At 39.2% G+C, this 18,457-nt stretch overlaps 2 protein-coding genes across 3 annotated transcripts in view; one reads left to right on the plus strand and one right to left on the minus strand.

Moving 5' to 3' along the window:
- Positions 1-5,687, minus strand: part of GEN1 (GEN1 Holliday junction 5' flap endonuclease) — a 34,859-nt gene extending 29,172 nt beyond the window's left edge. The window contains exon 1 of the mRNA XM_046661577.1: positions 5,240-5,687. The gene's annotated coding sequence lies outside the window, so the exon portion shown is untranslated. The remainder of the gene's footprint in view (positions 1-5,239) is intronic.
- Positions 5,688-6,953: 1,266 nt separating this feature from the next.
- SMC6 (structural maintenance of chromosomes 6) overlaps positions 6,954-18,457 on the plus strand; it is an 80,458-nt gene continuing 68,954 nt past the window's right edge. The window contains exons 1-2 of one of the 2 annotated variants that reach the window (XM_046661572.1): positions 6,954-7,111; positions 14,802-14,955. In XM_046661572.1, coding sequence (XP_046517528.1) covers positions 14,818-14,955 — 138 coding nt within the window. In that variant the 5' untranslated portion in view covers positions 6,954-7,111; positions 14,802-14,817. The remainder of the gene's footprint in view (positions 7,112-14,801; positions 14,956-18,457) is intronic. The other variant, XM_046661573.1, reaches the window with a different exon arrangement.

Raw genomic sequence — 18,457 nt, forward strand, 5'->3', positions numbered from 1 at the left:
TGATTTCCTCAAATTGTACATGGCTACAAAGAAAATAAATGCTAGAAGTGTTGCTGTCATGTTCTTTGTGCTTTTCTGAATCAATTTTATACTGCAGCCAGTGCCACCATAAGTATCATTTTGTGCATTCATTTTTTATGAAGAAGTGCACAAATATTTGCATATATGTCACTTTACAAAGAAAAACAGATTTAAATACAAAGACGAAAGCACCATTAACGTTAACAGTGGCTCAGTGCTAATACTGTCTACTTCACATCAAGAAGTCTCACGGGTTGAATGTGACATTGTGGCACAGATTCAGATTTAAGGTTTTATCTCTTTGTTAATGTGAAAAGTTGTAGTTAATTCTGGAAAAAGAGTGGGGACACATATCTTTTCTAAGGCATTATTATGAAGGCAAACAAGACTTTTAAAGTATCAACCATCAGAACATTTAAAATTCAGAAATAGAAAGTTTGAGGAGGAAGTTCTTGTTGATAGTTTTACTTTCCTTTTATCTGTGACTCACCCTGCATACTGGAAAGGGCAGGGATAGAAGGAATCACAAAATTCCCCTCTGGAGGAATATTATCAGAACTGATCTTATCTCATTTAAATGTGACCCTGACTCTAGCTGTCAAAATTTAAATGCGGGTATCTTCTTATTTAGCAATTTCTTCTAGGAATTTATTTTAAGATATACTGTTAGGTGTACGCAGATTTACATATAAGGATAATCACTGTAGCATTGTTTATAATAGTAAGACACTGGGAACCAAATATGGATCAACAAAGGACATATCTTTAAGAAATTACAGTATGTTCAAACAATGGAATAAATGATGCAGCAAATAAAAATGGGACAAATCTATATGTATTGACAAAAAAGTCTCCAAGTTTTAAAATGAAAACAGGTACAAAATAGTTTATACATTAGGGATGACTGAAGCTGAGGAATGAGAAGAATTAGTCTTCAAAGTATATTCCTCTGTGTTGTTTATTATTTTTTAAAATAATCATAGGCATGTCTTACTTTTCAAATTTAAAATTAGTTTAAAAAATGTGGTCTTATACATAAAGGGTTGGGAAAATAAACTAGAAATCTTTAGATGGTTTACTTTTTGCCTAAACAGTAAGTAACCAAATATGGATATACTTCATGGGTCAGATTAAAAAGCAATGTTCTACAAGGTTACAAGTACCTGAATATTAAATGACTTCAGTATGGCTTTTTAAGGAATGAGAGATTCCTATTTCCTGGTTTTCTTCAGAATGCCTAGGAACTAGTCATGTGGTCACAGGCAAGGTGCATCTTTTCTCTGGCTCTTCCAGCCCTAAAGCTCAACCCTTCCTACCACATCTCCAATGCTTCATTACGTAAATTGACTACACATATAAATGAGTAGTAGTGAATGATGACCATCACATGGTGCAGGGTTGTTATGATAGCACAAATAAGCACACATTTACGTATAGGACTGTGATGTAAACTGTGTTCCTTCTGAGGGCTGTAGGGAAAAAAAATTAGAGAAACACGATGAGGTAGACTTTACAAATTGCAGTTCTCTAAATATTTCAAGCACATTAGGATCATTTTGTAAAGAATCTTTTTGTCTTTTTCCTGAGGAAGATTAGCCCTGAGCTAACATCTGTGCCAGTCTTCCGTTATTTTCTATGTGGGATGCTGCCACAGCATGACTGATGAGTGGTGTGGGTCCACACCCAGGATCTGAACCCATAAACCCAGGCTGCCTAAGCGGAGCGCACTGAACCTAACTGCTATGCCGTGGGGTCAGCCCACAAGAATCATTTTGTAAAAACGTTAATGGAATATATTATTCACTGGGGTACCCATGCCTAGAAAAAAATAAACCCATAACTGATTCTATTAATATATTGAAATTCCCACAGATTGGATCCCTTAAGCAAGATGAAGAGGGCTTTTAACTAAGCCCATAAATAATATCTTTAATAGAACATGATTGTTCCACTTAAAACTTACTTATTCATTTTATTTTAGTTTCTTTGTCAGAAATAAGCCTGGTTTAAAGAAAGAGCATCAGCAGTCATGTTACAGAACAACTAGCACTGGTAGTTGAAGGGTGACCAGCAATGTCTCCCTAGCCCATCTATTTGGCATATTTCCTTTATTATAATACGAGCAAAGTCTACAAAGCTGTAACAGTGGCTACTTAAACACAATTGGTATGAACAACATAGGCAAAAAGAAAAAAAAGTTTGTAACAGAATCATCTGTTAGTCCCCAGAAAGCAAAATTTGAGTTACAGGGGCCAGCCCCGTGGCCAAGTGGTTAAAGTTCTGCGGACTCCGCTTTGGCGGCCCAGGGTTCACGGGTTCGGATTCTGGGTGCAGACCTACTCCACTCATCAGCCATACTGTGGAGCCATCCCATATATAAAGTAGAGAAAGACTGGCACAGATGTTAGCTCAGGGCAAACCTTCCTCAAATACACACACAAAAATTGAGTTACTGTCTCTGAGCTAGTGTTCTCTTCTCCACTTTTCCTTAGTTAAGTGACATTTTCTAGAAAAATGTCTCTCATTGCCAATCCTTCTGGTCACCATATTTTTTAACCTATCTCAAAGCCTTTTAAACCACTTTGGTGCCTTAACCTACATATATCATATATCTAATGAAATGGATTTGAAAAAGGTTAGTCTCTCCTGTGCTCCCCAAGCACACTCCTATAAAGCAGTAATGCCCTGATATGTTTCTCTGAAAGAAATGCTATCATGAAATATACTTTTTTTCCACTTTTTTCTCTGAATGATAGGAATCAAGGGGACATTTTTATAGGAGCTAGTCTTTCTCTATGACACGCCCCAATGAATCTTTTTTTCTTAGTAACTTACCATTAATTCATTTCTATTAGACCTTCTTGAATTACTGCCAAGACTTTATATAGCCTTCGCAACTTTTAACTAAAAATAATTATAACTATGCCAAGCAAGAAGATTCAAAGGATTAGCGGTTGGCATGGGAATTGGAAAGTGAGCAGAAAGACTTATAGAAAGAATACTTTTAGAGTCAGTTAGAAAGACAGACTACACTGGAGAGGATACTATTGCTGAGTTCCCTTTGAAGACTTTATAATGAAGGAATTTTTCTTCACTTTCCCTCTAATTTATCCCACATCATCTGACAACTCCTCCAAGCTTTTGACTGGAATATCTAATCCCCTACTTTATCTTCACATGGATGCATGATACACACCTAACTCTTGATTCCACCACATCTCCTCAAAACTGTTCTACCCCTAGTCTTTCCCAAATACCCGGTGGCTTAAGCCATATACCTAGCAGTCAATCTTGACTCTTTCTCTTTACTTTGCTCTCCAACAGCAACTTAATCAGCAAGTCCTCTATCTCCAAAATATCTCCTAAATCCCCATTTCTAACAGTAGGCCCCTAGCGTTGCCTGTACACGGTGGTAATGGTCTCCCCATTGGCTGCCCTGCTTCCACTTTGTACTACCCTCCACTTCTACACAATCAGTCTCCCAGAGGGAGCCAGAGAGATCTTGCTTAAAAACCTAAAACACTAAAATTATCATTTCTCTGGTAATGGATAGTGAATTTCCTTAAAGGTGACATAATTCCTGTTTGACACAAATTAATTTACTTCTTCATTTATGGTGCTACCTTATAAGCAGTGACAAAATGCAAAGAATATTAATGTAAAATTACATATTCTAAGTGTAATACATTATTTTAAAATATTCTTTTATGATTATCTTCAGTAGATCTACAACCTAAGTTCTTTGAGTGTAAAAATGCATGTTCCTTTCAGAAATCACTCATGAAAGCAGAATATTAAAAGAATAGCTCAACAGTTCTGAAAGGGTACAGTTTTGTGAACCATGTATTTTATGAAAAATGACACCATAACGTTTTAAAAATGCAGTTAATCCAAAATATCTATTTCCATGATCCATTGTTTTCCATTTTTTGTCACTTTCTTTGCACCTCCAAAGTGACATTAAGTAGCAATGGTAAGACTGCAAAATCACATAAAGTTCCAAAAAGGGACAGAATGCAACAGCATTTAAGATATTCAAGGACAACTACACTCAAAGATAGAACAGATGGTTCTTGCCTGAGGTCATGATCAACCTGATGAGGTTACTTGAAAATAGCTCAGCATCACGTAAAATTTAAAAATACTACACATATCAAACTCAATCAAAACTATGGATTCTGTCTTGCTTATTTTAACATGGTGAAATTTGAAATTTTCTGTGGTGTGGGATTTGGTGAGTCTCTACTCCTATCTTTTCTAATGTAATAATTTTATTGATGCCAATCTGATCATTCAATCAATGTATATTATATATAAAAAGAAGAGTCTCCTAATATACTCACAATTCTTAAGAATTAGTGTTTCACAAGAATACTTATGTGAATCAACAAAGTCAGGACAATCCATAGCAAATAACTTTATAACTTATTAGTGGCTTCAATTTATTTATTTTAGTGAAAGTGCACTGAACTTGGGATAGAAAGCCTAGGATTTCAGTCTTGGATATACCACTGACTAGCTCTATGACCTTGGGAAGACATTTAACCTATCTACAAACTGAGAAGTATTACCAGATGAATTACAAGATTCTGATATCCTTTGAATCTCATCACCAATTTTGGTAGCTTGGTATTAAAGAAAAAATCACTCTCTTTCAGATATTATTGCTTGGTAGAAAGAACACGAATTTCTAGTTTAAAGAAAAGGCTTAAGAATCTATTGCAGGTTAAAACAAAACAAAAAAATCCTTTGATGTAACCATATGGTGTCCATAAATCAATTTATGCTCCTAAAACTTCCTTAAAAGCTACTAAGCTTTTATTGGTTAATTATAAAACTGAATGAGGTGAGAAAAGCACAGAACCTTGCTAATTCCACTAATGAATCAAACTTAACATAAAAAGCAGTCAGTGGTTTGATTTACGCAAAAACACACATTTTATTAAACCAACAGTTTTCCTGTTTTAAGCAAAAACATTAGAATTGTCTTTTAACAGTGAAGTGGGAAATACTTTAAATTTCCCAATTCCCATTTAGATAACTATATTTTCACATAAAGAGTGATAAATGGTGTAGTTTCTTTCAGTACAGGATTGTATTGTGCGGGATTTACCACATAATTTCACTAACTAATGCTCTTTTTTATTATTTCTTCAGTTTTATTTTCATATGAATTTAGCTTAAACTTGGAGCATAATATAACCCAGGTGTAACTTACTTGTTATCAATGAATATTTATTAAACGCTTATTTTCCAGGAACTCTTCTAGGGGCTGGAGATGCAATAATGAAAGATCGAGCCCTCCATTTAAGGATCTTGGTGAGATTAGAGATAAAAGGGGAATTAGAACAATGTGACAAGCACAGGCCCAGAGGTAAGGTGAATGAACTATGAGTAGATAGAAAGAGAGGTACCTTGCCTAGTGTAGGGCATCAAGGAAGGCTTCCTAAAGGAAGTGACATCTAAGCAGAGACCTCTGAACTGCCTTTCCCATTGTTTACCAACACGGACCACTTAGGCCAGCTGTTGTGGTGTTTTAATCTATTTTGACGATGTCATACTTCTCACTGTATCACGTCAAGAGCCACAACAGAAACATATATTTGATAATCTTTAGAAGTCAAAGGGAGACTTTGATGGAAGGAATTTCATTACTGGGGACCAGAAGTTTGAACATCACTTTATTTGGGATTGGACTAGGGGAGAGGTCAATGCCACATTTTTTCATCCAGAAAGGAAGATTTTGGAACATAGAAAGTAGATTACTTGGCTCAGCATGTCACGTGATGAGGTGTGTCACGGTTGAAGCAGTAGGTTAATGTGGGGTTGAGAAGAGTGCTGAAGCTAAGCCAAGGAATTGAAACTTCTTGAATTCGGACATTTACTGAGGGAGTTTGGAACAGAGGCTCGCGCAGGGGAAAGGAATGTAACCAACAACCACAATCCCTTACGGTAACTGCTATCGTGGAAGTATTTTCTAAACCCCACGTTAACACCGGAAGAGGAACACCCAAGTGTGCCCACGGGGATCAGGGAAAGCTCAGCCGGGACGCCGGGCCAGGGCGTGGGGCGGCCCCGCGGAGAGCCCGGGGGAGGGCCGCTCCGGCCCCAGCGGCCTCGGCGGAGGCGGGCGGAGCCGCCCCGCGGGACTCAGGGCAGGGCCGGGGAGGCGGCCGGCTGGCAGCCCCGCCGCTCGAGCGCCGTGTCCCCGCACTCACAGGGGAGCTGCGGCCGGCGTCGGGAGGCGGCGGGCGGCACGGGACACGAACGCAGAGCTCGCCCCAACGCAGATTTCAAAGGCATCGGGGGAAGGACCGGGGCGGCGGCGGGTCCCCGGCGTTCCGCGGGACTTACCGGGACAACCCTCTCCTCTTGGTTTTGGAAGACGCCCCTCCGTCATTTACCAATTTGGCCTGAGTGCTAACTATTGCTGCCTCCAAGTTCCTGAATTTTCTCTTCTTAAAACAAAAAAAGGAGAAGAAAACTTCCTCTTTGCTTTCCCAAAGACTGGCGTTTGGGGATTAACACCCTGACCCGGAAAGGTCCTGGGAGCACTTCGAATTCGGCGCCTTCTCCCACACGGCCCTGCCTCTTCCGGGAAGTGACTGTCCCCTGTCCCCCGCCGGGGCCGCAGACACGGCCATCCCGGCTCCCAGCCGACCCGCTGTACGCATGCGTGGAACTGTTGCCGGGGGCTCCGGCTTATCTGCCCTTTCACTTAGGCAAATCATCCACCTTCCCGCCCCACACCGCCGGCGCCGAGCCCTCGGTACCCACTCGTTTTCCCCGTCCGCCCAGCGGTGCTTCCGGCCCCTCCTCTTAGACTCCAGTGGCGCGAAAACTCCGAACCGCGCACGCGCGGGCGGATTCCCGGCGGGCGGGGTGGGGGCGGGGCGCAGGCGCGGAGCGTCCCGCGGTGGGCGCCGGGGAGGCCGGGCTCCTGCCTTCTCCTGCAGCTGGCGCGCGGTTCCCGGCGGGGGCCAACGGCGGCCGGCTCAGGCCGAGACGCCCCCAGGGTGGCCTTAGCGTCCGCTTGCACCGCGACAGCCCCGCCGATCGGGTTCCTTTGGGACACTTCGACTTGTTCGAGGTAGGGTGAGGGCGCGTGCTGTCGCTCTCCCTTGCTCCGGATCCGTCCCCCTGTCTCTGCCCTTTTAACTGGAGACCCCAGCCCACCAGGTGGCGGCCCGTCACCGGAGCTGCGGCAGTGTCTAGGCTGTTCCCTGCGGGCCCAGGCGGGCCGGCCGGCGGGGATCTTCGCGCCCTCTCCGCGGGCTGCACAGGTCCCCTCAGCCGCGGGAAACTTGCCCGTCTGCCCTGGGCCCCTCCCTCGGGCGGCCCTGCGGGGAGCCTTGCAAATCTCAGCTCTGGCGGTGCGACCCGGCGCCCGGCCCCAGGGGCCTTTGGTTTGAAGAGTAGCTTGAAGAAGCTAGGGGTAAGGGAGTGAGGTTGGGTTCGGGAATTAGGGTCTTCTCACGAATCTGGTGAAATCTCACAAGCAGCAACTTAAGTATGTTTAAGAGGTATATGCAAATATCACTGAAATTAGATTTGTTGTTACATTTCAGTTTCATGAAAACGCAAACTGTATTATCTCGGGAAATTAAATTGTGATGTTCGGAGGTTTTATGATGGCATTTCTTCTTCCTGTTTTCTTGTGGAAATGAATTGGAGAAGAATTCCGACTGGGAATTACGGAACCCAGGACTCAAGGAGAAAGGGCTCTGGGACGTATCGGGCTTGAGAGAATACTGTGATGATTCGTAGAAGGAGCAACAGAGTTTATGTGAGGGCTTATTACTCTGCATATTTCATGAGTAGGAGATTAAAAGCGAGTATTTTAAAAACAAGTTATTGTGGTATATTCAAAAGAAGAAAAGTTCAAATTCCCTGACCTTTAGACGGCTGCTGTGGAGTCTTTTAAAACCTTCAATAGCGTGTGCAGTGGCCTGCAGATTGTTCCATGGGCGTGTGGGTGGGGAGGGAGCATATTAGAACTTCTCCTTAGATTTATTTTATCTCATTCTGTTTCTCTGTGAAATATTCAGGGCAATAATTTTATGTTGGAATGTATACTTAAAATTTCTTGAATTGGTGTAAGTACAAAAAAGTTTGGAGATCACTAGAGTGTTGCATGCAAAACGATTTTGTGTCAGACAGAACCAGTGTTGTGTGACTCTGGGCAAGCTGATACCACCTCTTACGTTTCCGGTTCTTTTTCTGTAATTGGAGACCATAACAACGTGGTACCTAACTTACAGGATTCTTAAATGTGTTGGGGGAGGGGAGACACAGAGTTCTTTCTCTATATCTATCTCTAATTAGTATAAAGCATTTAGTATTGAGCCTGGGAAAAAGTCAGTACAAATAGCATATTAAAGTTGTTGCAGTGAAAAACAGGTGTTATTCCCCAGAGGTTTATTTTACTGAATGTATTTTACTGAGTGCTTGGATGTAGAATTTTGTATAAAACCTACCTAAATCTTGACTATCACTTTTAGACCTAAGTTAGGAAAATTAATCCAAGCTGTATCTGGGTTACATTCAGGAATTAATAACCAAGTAACTCAAAATTTTACCATAATAGTATGCATTATATTTAAGGCATAATTAAATGTCACAGTTATATGTACCCCCCCACACTCTTAAGTCTGTATGACTCCAGATGAGGGTCAAGCGTAGTCACTTATATTAATGTTAACTTCTTTGATTCACTAGATAAATCTTTTCTCACTCAACATACTTTCCCTAGTGACCAAATTCAGATGATTTCTGTAGCTTTCTTAGCTCCACTCCCACATCCACCTCTACTGCAGAGTATATGTTACCGCCTGTTGGCCTCTCCATCTCAATATCCTAGGAGTACTTCACACTCAGTGTTTTCAAACAAAATAAACGCTTTATCCTCTTTCCTTGCTAAAGCTGCTTTGACTACTTATGGCATTCAACATTGTGTGAAGATTGTTTCTGAAAATTAAACACAACATGAAATTTTATAATGTGAGCCCAAAGTTTTAATTGGCTGGAATAGTAATATTGGAGGGACACATCACAATAGAATCCTTTTTGTAGTTTTATACATTAATAAAGGATAGACAAGAAGATGAGTAGATTAATAGCCAATTTCACTGCCTATAAACAATTAAACTGTCATTTAAACTCAGTTATTTGTGCCTGGAGGAACTGCAACTTTGGGTTTTGACAAACCTGGGTTTGAATCTGGGCTCTGCTAAATTACAGCTTCATACGCCTGGGCAGATGTCTTTCACTTGAGCCTCAATATCCCCTTTTGTAAGATAAGGCCATTACTTATCTCATAAGGATGTTGAGGATTAAAGGAAATAAAGTGTTTATCTCAAGAGCTAAGCATACAGTAAGTACTCAACAAATGTTACTTCCGCTCACCCACTTCACCCAGTCTTTCAGTCTTTTGGTTTCCTCTCTTCCCTTCATCCCTGGTGTTGCCACTGCTTTGGTTCAGCACCACTCATGCTTTAGAGACTGGTCTCTTTTGCCCGTCTTCTCACTCCCTGTGTTTCGTCTGTCCTCTAGATTGAGGTCACAGGGATGTTTTGAAAACACAAATCTTTGTGTTCAAATTTTATTGTCTGAAAATGCTGTGCTTAGTGTTTCCCAGTTTTACTGATCTGGAATTGTTTGATGGATGGAGTTAGGCATTTTTTCACTTAAATATTTATATTATTTATCATATATCACATCTCATTTGATTTCGTGATATATTCCAAGCAGTGCACTTAATTGAGTGAATACAGTGAAAATGAGGTTGTTTAATGTAGAATGAAAACGTCTGTGATGGTGGGAGGAAAGGAATTGGGAATGAGGTAAATGCAGTCCACGGCAGATTCAGAAGTAGCAGCAATTTGCCTTTTTTTAATCACTATTTTCTGCGGGTAATTCCAATTCTGTTATGTCTGTTCTCAACTACTGTTAGTCCCTACTTTGATATTAATGGGAAGTATGAATTATTAGATACAGTAAAATTTAAAATTTAGAAATTTATAAGCCTGTTAAAATGCGTTTGATCTCTATCAGATTTCTTATGCACATACCTGCTGTAATGAACCCTTGGTTATTGATTTTTCCTCTTGAACTTATTTTTTATTGGTAGTCTGCATATTTGTTACTGTTTGTGCTCTGGTGGAGTTTGCTTCCTGTAAGGGAGGAATGATATGTTCCTTAATTCTGATTTTTTAATTGTAAATAAACATTAAAAACTATGAAGAGCTTTGTGGGTATATTGAAAACCGTAGGGGAGCTTTTTTTCCCTTTTTTGTATATTCCAGAATATTTAAAAATATTTTTCCTTGCATCTGTTTATATGCCTTTTTAGTCTATTGGAAACAGTTTTACTATTTTGACCTGTATCTAACTCTCAGGATGTTCATATGTGTTTTTAAAAATCCAGTATCATTACCTTACACAGTGATTCCTATTTTAAAAGGTAGGATGCTTCAGTGTCTGTTAGATGCAAGTTACCATGGTAACCTAATAGCAAACTGCAAATCCCAGGCCAAGCACAGCAAACAAAACATCCTGGTTGTCATGTAGCACGCTATCTTCAGTGTAGTACAGAATCTCACATACAGTGTAAGAAGCTCATCCCATCTGCCTTCATTCACCTCCCTCCCCTCAATTTTACTTGAAAATGGTAAAATACTAAAATCAGTCAGCTGATGTGTGAGTGCCTGCTCACTGTAAGATCGTGTATTAGGCATTAATAAGAACTGTATCTAAAAGGGCGTTTGCTGTTGGGAAAAACAACAAGTCATGCTGCCTCTTTGCTCTTTTATAATAAATAAATTACTGCTCAGTAATTGAGAAGGGAATAGAGGATGGGTGGGAGAGAAGAAAATGTTCTTGGGGAAATAATGGCCTGTTGGTATGCTAGAGAATTTAAATTAGCAACAAGCTGAAGCTGAAACTAATGTACATTGATTCTTGTTATTAAATAATTTGAGAAATATGTTTGATTTTTAAGTTTTGACTTCTGTAGGAGATTTAAGATAAACATTAAATTATTGGTGAAAAAGATGTTGAATATTTTATAAATGTGTTGGTAATGTTAATATTGTCTCAAAAGGCATTTGTTTAGGATAAGTGTCCTTTGGATATTAGCTAATATACCTTTTAAATGATATTTAATTTATCATGATAAGTTAGGTTCTTCATTGCCTTCAGGATAGAATAAAGTCCAAGTTTTTTTTTTTTTACAACAGTACTTTCAAACTTTAAAGTGCTTATGAATCACCTGAGATCTTGTTAAAATGAAGATTCTCGTTCACTTGGTTGAGGGTGGGACCTGAGATTGTGGATATCTAGCCCGTGCCCAGGAGATGTAGGTGATACTTGCTGGTCATTGGACCACACTGTGAATATCCAATCTACAGCCCTCTGCTGCTCTAATTTTATCGCTTGCCAGCTATGCCTTATAACTTAACGGCGTTGTGTCTTGGACTTGCTTATAGTATCCATATAGCAGCAGTTTGCAAAGTGTGGCCCAGGGATCCATGAGACTCTTTCAAAGGGTCTACAAGGTCAAAATTGTTTTCATAATAATAATGAGATGTCATTTGCCGTTTTCATTCTCATTCACTTATGAGTGTACAGTGGAGTTTTCCAGATGTTAGGAGACGTGTGATCACATTTCTCTGACAACTGATAGAAGGTGTAGTTGTGTGTTTTTTGTTTTAAAGTTTCTCAGTTTTACCTTCTAATCTGGTAAATATTGATAGATATAAACAAAAGCTCTTTGAGGTCCTTAGTACTTTGTAAGAGACCACAGCCTTTGAGATCTGCTGCCCTATGGTACTGGGCCACCGACACAGATCCAAACCTAGAACTTTACCAGAACTCTTTTCTTCGCTGCAGTGACTGCTGGGTGGGGGTGCGAAGTTCAGCTCCCTTCGTGGTCTCCATGGCCACTGCAGTTGGCTGGTGTCCTTGCCTCTCTGGGTAGTGGTAGTGCCTCCTCTGACATCATCCAGGAGGGAATGGGAGTAAGTAACACCCTATTACTGCTTGGTGGGGGTGGACGTCTAGGCTCTCTAGGTGGTCTCCACCGACACCAGTATCATGGCTGCCTACGTGGCCTACGTAGCCTTCTCTGACACTAGCCTTTTGGGATATTGAGATACCTCCTTCTAGCCTCACCAGGGTGGAAGTCCAGGCTATCCACTTGGCCTTGGCTGGCATTGGGGGGACTAGGAGGGGCCGCAGTTTTTTCAGTGGTATTTAATTGGAGTAGAGCAATTAGTGTCTAAAAGTTTTCTGTTTTGTTAGGCTGTCCTTTTCCTGGTCCTTTGGCTAGAGAGAGCAAGCTTTCATTAGGCCTTTTCTTCCCCACTGCACCTGTTGGTGTTTCCTCAGTTGCTGGCTTCTCCAAGTATGGGATATTTGAGGCAAAACAAAAACTCAGGGAACTCGCCATGGTGTCATTTCTTGGGTCCTGAGGTCCCTAGCCAGTCAACCTCCTTCTTTTTCAGAGTTGTCTTACGTTTATTTTCTATATAATTTCCAAGGCTTTTAGGTTTACTAAGCAGGAGGAATAGGGAAAAGTACATCTATTCCATCTTCCTGGAAGTGGAAGTCTCTCATTGCTTTTTGGGGGTGGGGGGGCGAGGAAGATTGGCCCTGAGCTAAATCTTTTTCCAGTCTTCCTCTTTTTGCTTGAGGAAGATTGTCCCTGAGCTAACATCTGTGCCCATCTTCCTCTGTTTTGTGTGTGGGATGTCTGCCACAGCATGGCTTGATAAACAGTGTGTAGGTCCATGCCCGGGATCCCAACCAGTGAGTCCCAGGCTTCCAAAATGGAGCACTGTGCCGCCTGGGCTGGCCTCTTCTCATTGCTCTTTTTAACTTGTACTTTGGAAAAAAAGAATTAGAGACTGAACTAGCCCCACTGCGTATCTCTTATATTTGCTTGTATAAAAATATGTGAATAAACTTTAAAATATTCACATTAGAGAAAAACTAGATTTGATAAAGCAAAGAGCTAGTTTCTAGAGAAAATGTTTAAAATTTAATTAAATAGAATTTGCGTGAAAGGAGTTAGGACTACGGATGAGGATTTTACAAAACATAAGGTAATTTCGTGTAGTAAATTTGAGGCTTTAAATTATCAATGTTTCTTAAAATAAAATTACAGAACAATTGATATAGAGAAGAGTAAAAGACCACTATACAAAAAAGAAATTGAAATAATTTTGTAAAATTAAAACAGACTCCACTAATAACTTTAACCTTAGTTCTTTCTCACCGTCAAAAAACAGTTAAATATCATGCCATAGAAGCGATTTTAGATCATTAAAAAGATGGGAAAACTACTCAGTTTATTTAATGAAGCATGCATTGTCATAATAACAAAACCTGACAAAGATAGTTCCCCAAAACAATTCCTCCAGAATATGTATAGCTATTTGATATTTCTGCAAAATTTGTTCTGTCAGTGTGAGTTTGGAAAGCAGTGGATTAAAAAATTAAAGTGTGTGTGAATGTCTCTCTCCCCTCGCTCTCTTTTCCTCTCTCAAATTCTTACTTCTGTTCCCACACTTCGACTCATCATCTCTTTGTAATGCCATTCCACTAGCTCCCCATACCCTGCCAGCACACACATCCACCTAAGCCTGGCTTTCTTCCTCTGTGTGCACATCATCACATAGACCCATCATCTCTTCTAGTGAGAACTGACTAGAATCTTCCAGTCCAAATTCATGAGAGAGAACATCTCATTTAGTCTACTACTGTCCAGGTACCTGGTACAGGCAGGGTTACGATGGTGTAGTCCTTGGGGGACTTAAATGGGTTGAGACTGGAAGTATTCCTCATAGTCTTTTCTTGTATCTTAGAAATTTCTGATTACCAATGTCGTGGATTTTCCTCTCCATTTGTTCAGCAGACAGTTATTAGGTACCTATCATTTTAGGTCTTAAATGTATTTTAAAGAGAAAAGTGAAAGCAACAATCAGAGTAGTCATAATGTTTAATTTCAGTCACAGACTGTCAGCTTTGATTTGAGGTGTGGTATTCATACATTTAGAAAATCTTGTGTGACTTTGAATATATTAATTTTCTAGGTATAAATTTTACAGTATATTGGTAAAAAGTAGACAATCAGCATGGACTAAACTGCTGGTGCTAGGGAGCAGTGCTTCAAATATGCTGCTTTGGGAAAATAACTTAAAAGTTTTATCTGATTCACTAATACTTTAAGCTTGTAAACATTGGATGATTGCTCTGCAATAATTTCATAAGGCATGATGCTGTCTCCCTTAATAGATCTAGGAAACTAGAGACCACAGTTTCACAAATAAAATCCTTTACCTTTTGTGAGTTTAGGAGTCAAAACATTTAGGGGGGCCCATATCAATAAAATCTTGGCCAGGAATAACTGAAGTAGAATCAGCTAGTGTAGCATATGCAGATGATTCTTTTTGAAAACAACACACATTTTTTATCTTATCCTTCTGTGAGTTAGAAGCCCAACACATCTCCCTAGGCCAAAATCAAGGCGGCTGTAGGGCTTGCTCCTCTCTGGAGGCTCTAGGGACAATCTGTTTCCTTGCCTTTCCAGACCCTAGTGGCCGCCTGCATTCTTTGGCTCACAGCTCCCTTCCTCTATGCAGATGATATTTTTACTTTTTTTAAAGTAAAAATGAATGGACATAATACTTAAAACTTAAGCGCTGTCTGATTTATTTTAAGTTTAATGTGTATGAAACAATCATGGATGCTCTACTTGATTTAATTTATTGATACTATAGTATTTGTTCAGACCTGATGGCCAAAAGGAAGGAAGAAAATTTCTTCTCTCCTGAGAATGCCAAAAGACCGAGACAGGAAGAGTTGGAGGATTTTGATAAAGATGGTGACGAAGATGAAGGTACAGCTTCTTTCGCTAATGGTACCTCTACTTTGGTAAGTGCAAAATTACAAAATTAGGTTTTTTAATTGGCATGTTTCTCATGTTTGGTTTATATGTCATATTCTTAATAATTCAATACAGGAAAAGCAACATGATTTTTAAAAAGCTGAAAAGAACCTGACTAATTTTGAAATTTATGGTAATTATTAGAAAAAATTAGTAGAGAAAACAATGAAACAAACAACTGTTTCTTTGGAAAGATCAATAAAATTGACAAACCTCTCATAAGATTGACAAAGGAAAAAAGGAGACTACACAAATTACCAATATCAGGAATGAAGTAGTAGATATGATCATGGACCCTGCTGACATCAGAAGGATAATAAGGGAATACTGTTAACAACTCTGCACTCCTAAATTTGACAACTTCGCTGGAGTGGACCAATTCCTCAAAAAGCACAGAGTACCACAATTCACCCAATATGGAATAGAGCGTTTGAATCACTCTACAACTATTAAGGAAATTTAATTCATCACTTAAAAACTCCCAAAAAAGAAATCTTTGAGCCCAGTTGGTTTGATTCGAGAATTGTACAGATGTTTAAAGAAGAGTTAACGTGAACTCTACACAGTCGATTCCACAAAATAGAAGAGGAGGAAACACTTTCCGATTCATTGTTTTGATACCAAAACCAGAGAAAGAAGGTACTGAAAAAGCAAACTGCAGACCTCATGGATGTGGATGCAGAAATCCCTAATACAATCTTAGCAAATAGAATTCAGCAATATATAAAAAGAATTATATATCACGATCAAGTAGGGTTTATTCTAGGCATGCAAGCCGGTTTTGGAATCTGAAAATCAGTCAGTTTAATTCACCATTTTAACAGGCTAAAGAAGAAAAATTACATGATCATATCATTTGGCGCAGAAGAAAACGTTTGACTGAATTTAACACCCATTCATGATTAAAATTCTCAGAAAAGTAGGGATAGAGGAGAACTTCCTCAACAAGATAAGGAGCATTGACAAAAAACCAATGGCTAATATTATTGTTAGTGGTGAAACTGAAATGTCTTTTCCCTAAGATCAGGAGCAAGGCAAGGATGTGCTCTCCTCACTGTTACTTAATATAGTTCTGGGAGATCTGGCCAGTATAATAAAGCAACAAAAGGAAATAAAAGGTATACAGGTTGGAAAGGAAAAGAAGAAAACTGTCCGTATTTGCAGATGACATAATTGTCTACATAGAAAATCTCAAAGAATCTACAGAAAAATACCTCTTAGAACTAATAAATGCATTCAGCAAGGTCACAAGGTACAAGATAAACATTTTTTTAGAAAGTCACTTGTTGCATATTAGCATTGAACCCAGGGACATCTAAATTCAAAATATAATACTATTTACAGTCCCTTAAAAAAATGAAATACTTAGGTCTCAAGCTAACAAAATATGTACAGGACTTACATGCTGAAAACTATATAATGCAGATGAAATAAGTCAAAGGGGACCTAAATAAATGGAGAGAGATACTTCATTTGTTCCTAGATTAGAAGACGCAACACAGAAAAGATGTCCGTTCTTCCCCAAAATTATATATAGATTTAATGCAGTTTCTCTCAAATCTCAGTAAGAGTTTTTGTGGATATAGACAAATTTCTTCTAAAATCTATATGAAAAGGCAAATGAACTAGAATAGCTAAAATAATTTTGAAAAAGAAGAATAAAGTGGGAGGCATCAGTCTACCCAATTTCAAGACTTCTGATATACCTACAGTAAATAAGACCCTGTGGTACTGGTGTATAGACACACAGATCAATGGAACAGAACAGAGAACCCAAGGATAGACCCACACAAATCATGACCAACTTATTTTTGGCAGTGGTTCAAAGGCAATTCAATGGGGGAGCAAGGGCCTTTTTAACAAATGGTACTGAAGGAATTAGACATCTCTAGGCAAAAAAATGAACTTCAACCTAAGTCTCATACCTTCTATAAAAATTAACTCAAAATTAGGTAACGGACTTAACTGTAAAACGTAAGACTATAGAACTTTTAGAAACAAACAGGAGAAATCTTTGGGATCTAGGACTAGGCAAAGAATTCTTAGACTTGATGCCAAATGCACAAACCATAAAATGAAAAATTGATAAATTGGACTTCATCAAAATTAAAAACTTTTGTTCTGCAAAAGACCCTGTTAAGAGGATGAAAAGTCTAACTACAGACTAGGAGAGAATACTAGCAAACTACGTATGCTACAAAGTACTAGTATCTTGAATATGTAAAGGACTCTCAAGATTCAACAGTTAAAAGCAAATAATCCATTTTGAGAATGGGCAGAAGGCATGAAGAGACAATTCACTGAAGAGGAGGATAGACAGATGGCAGATAAACACATGGCATGATGTTCAGCATCATTCTTCATCAGGGAAATGCAAATTAAGACCACAATGAGATATTATTACACACTCATCAGAATGGCTAAAATGAAAAAAGCAGTGACAATACCAAATGCTGGCAAGGGTGCAGAGATACTGGAATATTCATATATTGCTGGTGGAATGTAAAATGATACAGCTGGCTATGGGAAATGGTTTGGCAGTTTCTTTAAAAAATTTAACATGCAGCTACCTACCTTGTAACCCAACATTTGTCCCAGAGAGAGCAAGATTTATCTTCACACAAAAACCTATACATAAATGTTTATAGCAGTTTTATTTGTATTAGCCCCAAACTGAAACAACCCAGGTGTCATTCAGTGAGTGAATGGTTAAACATACTGTGGTACATCCGTCCATGGAATACTACTCAGCAGTAAAAAACCAGTGAACAACTGATACAGGCAACAATAGACAATTAGGCTGAATGAAAAAAGCTAATCTCAAAAGGTTACATTCTGTATGATTCCATTTATATAACATTCTTTTTTTTTTTTTGCTTGAGGAAGATTAGCCCTGAACTAATATCTGTCCCAGTCTTCCTCTGTTTTGTATGTGGGATGCCTCCACAGCATGACTTGACTAGTGGTGTGTAGGTCCACACCCAGGATCCAAACGTGTGAACCTGGGCTGCCATGGTGGAGTGCTCTGGGTTTAACCACTAAGCCACGGGGTCAGCCCCCTATATAACATTCCTGAAATGGAGAACAAATTAGTGGGCCAGGGATTAAGGAGGGGGTGGATTGGGTGGATTGGGTGGATGTGACTATGAAGGGGCAACATGAGGGATACTTGTGCTGATGGATGTCCTGTGTCTTGACTGTATCAGTGTCAGTATCCTCATTGTGATGTTGTACTACAGTTTTCAAGATGTTACCATGGGCAGAAGCTGGGTAAAGGATTCACAAGATCTCCCTGTATTATTTCTTAAAACTATACCTGAATCTACAATTAGATCAAAATAAAAATTTATTTTTAAAAGTCTTCAACTGTGATTTCTGGTATTCTAACCATACAAAGATATGAATATTTTCTGCTTTTTAATAAGATACTGTCTAGAAGAAGGGAGTCAGGAAGTTTTTAAAGAAACTATTAAAAAAGCTGAAAACATT

Source organism: Equus quagga, chromosome 5, assembly GCF_021613505.1.
Source record: "Equus quagga isolate Etosha38 chromosome 5, UCLA_HA_Equagga_1.0, whole genome shotgun sequence".
NCBI classification, from domain to species: Eukaryota; Metazoa; Chordata; class Mammalia; order Perissodactyla; family Equidae; genus Equus; species Equus quagga.